General features: G+C 35.6%; 1 protein-coding gene across 1 annotated transcript; it reads right to left on the bottom strand.

Moving 5' to 3' along the window:
* Nucleotides 1–2,080: 2,080 nt before the first annotated feature.
* Nucleotides 2,081–5,546, bottom strand: LOC144367751 (tripartite motif-containing protein 43B-like). Its single transcript, XM_078024917.1, has 4 exons — nt 5,325–5,546; nt 4,697–4,719; nt 3,841–3,938; nt 2,081–2,999 (listed from the first exon to the last, which is right to left on the bottom strand). Exons 1-4 carry the CDS (start codon nt 5,406–5,408, stop codon nt 2,506–2,508), a joined length of 699 nt encoding a protein of 232 aa, XP_077881043.1. The 5' UTR covers nt 5,409–5,546; the 3' UTR covers nt 2,081–2,505.
* Nucleotides 5,547–7,831: the final 2,285 nt, after the last annotated feature.

Raw genomic sequence — 7,831 nt, 5'->3', positions numbered from 1 at the left:
AACAAATAAGATAAAACAGCAGTACAAAAATCCAAGATTTTGCCTTGATTGTCACTCTGTGGAACATTTCCCCTGTGAAACTAACACTCAAAGTAAGGTTGATGATTATGGGGTCCTACATTTGCACCTATTTTCACCCCCATAATTTTATTTGGATTCTTTAAGAAAATAGTTTTTGATCTATGAAATACAGAATAATATATAAGCTTGCTCTTAAACTCATTTTTCTAAACTTTAATCAAGAGATTGTAGCCATACTTTTTATAAATGGTTGATTTAGAATCATAGAATCTGGTCTTTTATATTCAAATATTCATTGTGTATGTAAAATGTAAATATTATTCATCTGTTGAGAAACCACAAAATGACACTACTCAAAATAATTCACCATGAATAGCAGTTGGGCCTCTTCATATTTTTAACTACACATTTATTTTAGAGCAATTTTTCATCCACAGGAAATTAAATAGAAAGTTGAGTTCCCATATTTTCTCTTCCATCCTACATGCACATCCCTGGCCACTATCCAAGTTCTGCCCTGGAGAAGTATGTTTGTTACTATGAATGAAAAAACTCTTATCATTCAAGCCATTGCCATTTTGTCATTTACATATGGCTACAGTTCGATTCATCCATTTCTGAGCAGTGATAGCACTCATTTCTTCATATCAACTATTCATACCCATAAAACTGTATGGCCTATTAGTCCCTGAAGATAATCCAATATGAAATTTTAGATACATTAAGTTGTTTCTCTTTCTTTAAATCAATATCTGTCATCAAATTGTCACAAAGTACCATCAAGGTCAAGCATAAAATGCTTCACTTAAACTGGCAACCACAACTGCTATTGCAACTGAGAAATAGGACAAACAGCAGAACTCAGAAGGAAGGTGGTCCAAGCTCTGCATATTCAGAGGATCACTACTGCACAGGGCTTCACACTTTGGCCACTGACCAAATTTCATGGATGAAGCATCAGTGTACGTGAACATTTTTCAAAAACTTAATTACACGATATGTTCTTCTAAAACTTGCCTTGTTCACAACATAAGCATGTCATGGAGCATGGACATATAGATATTTGTCCTAAAACTTTTCAAATTTAACTTGAAAACATTTTATATTTAAAGAGATGTTAAAAATGTGAATGACTTACTTTGTCTTTCCATGCCCAGTTTGTTTCTCCCCTAAAATGATCACACATTTCCATGGCACAATTTGCAAAAATTGGAAGCCTACTTTGGGAGGTTATCACAAACTGAAGTCAGACATGTCTCAGATTTCACCAGCTTCTATATGAACATCTCATGTTCTATTCCACGATCCAACCTAGAATGGAGCATTGAATTCTCTCTCACATCTCCTTTGGTTTGAGTTGAAAGATCTTCTTTTTTACTTTTTATGACCTTCACAATTTTGAGGAATACTACATAGGTCTTTTGTAAAATGATCTTCAGTTTTGGTTCGCAGCTATTTTTCTCATAGAGATATAGTTTTAGAAAGAAAGAACACACACACAAAAAAACATCTTTCCTCATTATATGATATTAAAAGTATGTGATATCCACATAGTCGGTGTATTAAAATAAGTTCATTGGTTTTAACAAATGTACCATTCTGACTAGGGATGTTGGAAACGAGTGAAGCTACCCACTTGTATTTAGAAAGAGGGGGGCAGTTAATACATGTTTGTTTGTTTTTTATTTCCTCTCAGTTTTGCTGTTAACATAAAACTCCTTTAAAATAGTTTAGGAAATATAAGGGTCCAACTTTACTGGCTTCAATGAAAAACGAGTCCTTGTCCTGAGTGTGAGAAAGAACTTCATTTGTTTTTATTTCCCAAGGAAAAATAAATTATATTTTTTTAGATCAATAGAAAGATGAAAACATCAAAATAATGTTTATTGCAGATAATGATATAAAAATTCATCCTACAAAATGTCATTCAGCTGAAATCATAAAATTATGCAATCTTAAATCTGACAAATTCACAAAACATATAAGCAGGCACAGCATGTAGTGTATCTGGAACACATGGTTTGCCAATCATTTTATGTTCCACAAAAGATGACCATCATTAAAAGGAAAAAAAAATGAGTCAACACAATTTGGTAATTTACACTGTCTTTATATTTAAAAAGAAAGTTACAGTCAACAAATTGCCATTTTTATTTTTTCATTGGGTATTAAACCCAGGGGTATTCTACCAAAAAACTGCATTCCCACCCCCCCCTTTTATTTTTCATCTTCTTCTTATTATTATTTTTAATTATTTTGAGACAGGGTCTTGCTAAGTTTCCCAGGCTGGCCTCAAACTTGAAGTCCTTCTACATCAGAGTCCCAAATTAACCAAATTGTGTGAATTAATAGGCATGTGCCACCATGTCTGGATCAAGTACAAATTACTTAAAAAGCACTAAAATACAGTATTGTGAACTTCAACTAGGAAGGGCTGCCCGGAATGTAAATTCCCCAGGCATAGAGTTCCTGACTTATCCCTGTTCACTTGTGGCCAGTGTGAACAAAAGGCCTGACTGGGAAATTCAAAGAGCCAGAAGGGTACCGCCATATAAGAGAACCCTTGGCGACGTTCACGAAACTCACACTTTTACTCTCAAAATCAACAAACACACCAACCCGGCCCTCAGGCTTCTCTATATAGTGAGAAAGCATTGGGGAGGTTGTCAAGAGACTAAAGTCATCGTCTTGCTTCACAAAAAGGAGAAGAAACATGTCTTCGGATTCAGTCACTGTGCCATTCCTTCTTATCCAGGAATCCTTACAGACTCCTACAGCCCAGTCCAAAGGGTCCTTCATATCTAATTCCCAGTACAATTTCCCAGAGTTGAAACTCTCTGATCCCCATGCAGCAAAATAGTTAATTCCATCAGAATTCAAAGACGAGTCTGGAAGGATGTGCCCAAATCTCAAACGTCTCACATCATCAAATAGCTTGAGGTTATCACTGGACACTGTATGTTCAAAGGATATCTCCACTGTAGAATGAAGAGAATATTCAAATCAAAACCAACTTTTAAATTGCTGTTAGATGAGAAGGTCTACCTGAGTCTTAATGTGGGGGGGGGGATGGGGTGGCAGAAGAAGAGAGGTAATTGTGGCTGAAGTGCATTGCACTCACAGGTTTCTAGAATACTTCAAAAGAAACAATAGTCCAACCACAATGAAAACACTGCTAAATATGTGGACACTGTAATAAAAGGATGAGCATGTCTACTTCCAGCTTGTTACTTTTCATTTCATCTGAGAAATTGGAGGTCTTCATTCCCATTCAATCCAAAGCAATAATTCATTGCTATGGTTCCTATTTAGTTCTACCATGGAACTCTAAAAACTGCTTCATCATATACCAACTTGTCTTTTTTTGATGCTTGTGAAATATTGCTCTGTGCATTCGGTTATTTTATGTTTGTTCATACATGCTTTTATATTAAATTTAACGCACTTAGTATATTACGTTTAATAAGATACGTATCACACATTCGATTTCTAAGACATTTTAAGGGTAATGTTTAAATAACCTTCATCACTCAGTGCAATTAATTTAAAATGGGAACATATTGAACTAATTTATAATTGTCTTATTGATTGAAATGATTTTGTATGTATAGCCCAAATCACATTTATTATTATACCAGTGATCACTTATTTTTGTCCTTACTTAATCATGGTGATCAGTTTACTAAATATTATTATAAATACCAATTGGAAGACCATTCCCTTTGGGTAAATTAAAGGTTAATAAACGGAAAGGTTTCCCATAGAAAATCATCACTGAGAGTCATTACACTATGCTCCCATCACTGGGCTGACACTCACCTTGGAAACACTTGAGCCTGTCTATCAGACCAGTGATGGTCTGGGCAGGAAGTGCTGGCTTTAGAGGCTGAGGCAAGTGCAGCTGCACTGATTCACTCCTGAAAGTAGGAAGAGGACATGAATCTTCTGGTGACAAAAATGACATCACAGTTTTTAAGGAACTAAACAAAAATTCTGCTGAAAATGTTTCTTGAAACCTTTTTCTCATGAATGTACCTCTGTGAACATGAGAAGGGACTGTCTCTAGGAATCTTTCTTACTTAATTTTCAAGTTAACAACCCATTTCTCAGAGGTACCCATGTTTCTCATTAGCTAACTAGGATAGGAAAAACTGCCCCATGCACCTCAATGTTTCTGATTTACAATGTCAAATCATACATGGTTGCATTTATCTTTTTTTTTTTAAAGAGAGAGAGAGAAAGAGAGAGAGAGAGAGAGAGAGAGAGAGAGAGAGAGAGAGAGAGAAGGAGAGAGAGAGAGAGAGAGAAATTTTTAATTTTTTTTTTTTTTAGTTTTTGGCGTACACAGCATCTTTGTTTTGTGTGTGGTGCTGAGGATGGAACCCGGGCCGCACGCATGCCAGGCGGGCGCGCTACCGCTTGAGCCACGTCCCCAGCCCCACATGGTTGCATTTATGAACGTCAACATTCAGCCCAGGATGACATATATCCCTCAACCAACAGGGGAAATAGAGGCTGACTTCTCATAAATGTGAACAGGAAATCATATTCAAACAAACACATGAACACACAGTTGATTACTCTCTACATAATCTATGCCTTCACTTTGTTAGAAACTTAAAACAATTTCATAGCTCTCAATGGTATCTCAGTTTACTCTAAAGTCAAAATTTACCTGATCAACAGATCTCCCAAGTCCTGCAAAGAAAACAAAAGAAAAAAGCTTATTTTTTTTAAAGAAATTGAATAGTATTTTGTTTTTGGAAAGATCATGTAGTATCAAATATCATCACACCAATGCTTCTTATGAATTCATTTTCATCTCTCAGAACAGTACCAGTAAAGCATATTTAAAGATTCTGAATTTGTGATTAAATCAGAATCCAGAGGGTCTAAAAAGTGTGAGAAAGAAGGATATCAGTAATACACAGTGTTTACTGTCCCCAATTCCATAACTTTTAAACAGAAGAAAGAGAACATAAGGTTTTCTGCATATTGTCAAATGGAAGGCAAAAAATGAAATAAATTTTTTCATAAATAAATTGTTATTTTTCTGGATCTTAGAGAAGCAAGATACAACAGAAAAACATTATAAAAAAAACATTCTAAGTGAGCTACTCACAAAGTTTCATAAATCTTGCTTATTTATAGTCAGGATAGAAGGTCTACTTTAAGTAGATAATATTCAAAGAGGAAAGAACCCCATAATTGATGCAGGAAATATAAAAACTACTAAATAATGCGGTCAAAATTGAGAACCCCCAAATCATATAAAATACTTTCATGCACAACTCAGTTCTTACCTGTAGCAGCTCCACATATGGTTTATGGGACATTTTCACCAGTTCCTCATATATTTCTCTTAGGTCTGTCTTCTTTTGAACCATATTGGCTTCACTTTTTTTGAGTTCCTCTAAAATTCTTTTGCTTTCCTTTCTAAGAATGTCTAGATGTCGATTTTCCTCCTCATGAAGAACTGGATGTAGTTTTTTTGTACTCAGCCCTGATCAGCTCTTCCCTGAGATACACGTAGTACTGTAGGGATAGATTGTCTAGATCACAATTCCAGTATGACTTTATCCTCCTCCACCTAAACCTCTCTCTTTGACCATTGTCTTTTTACCAGTATGTTACATATGCCATAATTTTATATTCATCCACATTTCAGAAATTAGAAATTCACTCTTCTTTTATCTTCATTCTTTCCCTAGTTTTTATAACAATGGCAAGGAACCAAACCCATCCTTCCCTCCAACTACTTTTATCTGCTTCATGAATGCCTGAATTATCTTAAGAAAAGGTTTTGATTGACAATTTATCCTTCAAATAGAAATTTCTATATGCAAGCAATTAGAATTTATAGCTGTCACATAAATAACTATATGCAATATTCTGATCTCTGGTTAGAAAATTAATTTTCATCTCAAACCTCCCTATGACACTGCCTGGTCATTTGTTTCAACAACAAGGTCAAATTTTACCTTTAGGATTCAAAGCCACCAGAAATGATGTACCTAATATCCTTACACCATGATGCTATAGTGAATAATGGATGAATTTCTAGTATGTCTGTTTCAAGCTGAGTCTCAAGGAAATAGACTCATACTTACCATCCATGGACTGATTATTTTCTTCTCTTCATCTATATTTCTTTGATTTACTTGGATCTTTTCCCGTACTGATATTTGCTTTAGGAGCTTCTCCTGTAAAAGAAATATAAACTCAAACAATAGAGAAGCAAGCACATTTGGTTTCAATCTCACAATGATAGAGAATAAAAAAATAAGAGATAAGTACTTTAGTGAGAAAAAAAAATCATAATGCTTTCTTTTTGCTATTGATGATTGTGAATTTTAGGAGATTTCAGACTGCAAAAGTGCATAATGTAGCCATGTGCCTAGGGATAGTGATAAAGATGAATAGTTTTTAGATTGGCTTCAGAATTTTGTTTTCTGATGCTCTACCCTGCTAATTCCCCAAAGCCTTTTATCTTATTTATTCCCTAGTGTTAGTAAATATTCATGCTGTATAGAAATGTATTGCATTTGTCTTTTTAGTAGCCAGTAACTCTTTTCAAAATGAGCAGTTTTTAATGCCTTAGCCATGAAAATTAAAATTAAAGTGACCAACTACTTTATCACTACCTCTGTGGAATCAAGCTCCACAAAGGCAGGCATGCTTGCATATTTTATTTATTGCTTACATTTTTGGTTCTTAGCTTCTTCCTTGATGCTTATAAAATTACCTAGCATACAGAAAAGAGTAGGGCAATCATCATCATCCAGATCCTCAGCTCTTTTGAAATCTCTTAGCTCCGCTGCTGAGCCTTCACAGTGTTCTCACTGGTGTCATTTACCTGGTATTCCTCAGCAGCCCTTTCCACTGAAGGGTGGTTGTGAGCCCTGTGCTCCTGAGTGTTGCAGCAGAGCCGACAGAGCAGGTTCTTGTTCTCCTCACAGAAGATCTTCTTTGTCTGCTGGTGGGTCACACATATATTCTTCTCAGAGTTCAGGAATTGCCTGAGATGAGCCTGCCTTGCCATAGATGTAAGATTCTTCAGAAGAATATTGTTTTTGACATCTCCCTGCTGTGATGGCTCCCTGCACACAGGGCAACGGGCAAGAATTTGGGCTTGTCCCCAGGGAAGGAAGAAACAGGGCCAACAAAAGCTGTGCCCACAGCCTATGGTGACTGGGTATATAAGGTACTTCAGGCAGACGGAGCAAGTGAGTTCTTTCTGGAACACTTGTGGTATTTCTGAATCCATTATTCTGAGGGAAGAAAACCATAAGGATTTAATCATCTAGCCTTAAAGAGATAAAGACCTGCACCAATTTTTACTCATATTCTCATCGAATAGCACACTACTGTCTAGGGAATAATAAACTTGCTTTTGTACATGACAAAACAGAACAAACTGAGTAAATAAAGAATGCAAATAAATCAAATATTTAAGTGAGTAGCTCTCTATACAAGTCTGAACTATTATCAAGCACCTTTCATACTGTGAAAATATGTGATTATTTTAATCTGCTCCAGAAAACAAAGAATTCTTTACAGTTTTTATTTAGCTAAAAATCTGGTTTCTCATTTCTACTATACTTGAACTTCTAAGAATGGAAGAGATAAAATATTCCTAAAAATATTTTTGGATCTACAGGTAAAAATTTATACATTATCTGAGGACTAGTTTCAGAGTGCTTATAAATTACGTAGGAGCACTGGGCATGGTAGCACACACCTGAGACAGAAGCACTGCAAGTTCCTCACCAGCCTCAGCAAAAGCAAGACTCTAAGCAACTCAGTGAGA

The sequence above is a fragment of the Ictidomys tridecemlineatus genome, chromosome 11, assembly GCF_052094955.1.
Source record: "Ictidomys tridecemlineatus isolate mIctTri1 chromosome 11, mIctTri1.hap1, whole genome shotgun sequence".
Classification (NCBI taxonomy): Eukaryota; Metazoa; Chordata; class Mammalia; order Rodentia; family Sciuridae; genus Ictidomys; species Ictidomys tridecemlineatus.
Note: the sequence above shows the minus strand (reverse complement) of the source record. Positions and strands in the feature narration are given on the sequence as shown.

Bases quoted from the DNA above. Each gene is read 5' to 3' on its own strand.
- LOC144367751 (XM_078024917.1), bottom strand. From the start codon at position 5,408: ATGGTTCAAAAGAAGACAGACCTAAGAGAAATATATGAGGAACTGGTG. The intron at 3,939-4,696 runs GTAAATTTTGAC...TCCTACTTTCAG, and splicing joins TTGGGAGATCTGTTGATCAG to GAGTGAATCAGTGCAGCTGC. The intron at 3,000-3,840 runs GTGAGTGTCAGC...TTCATTCTACAG, and splicing joins CAGGCTCAAGTGTTTCCAAG to TGGAGATATCCTTTGAACAT.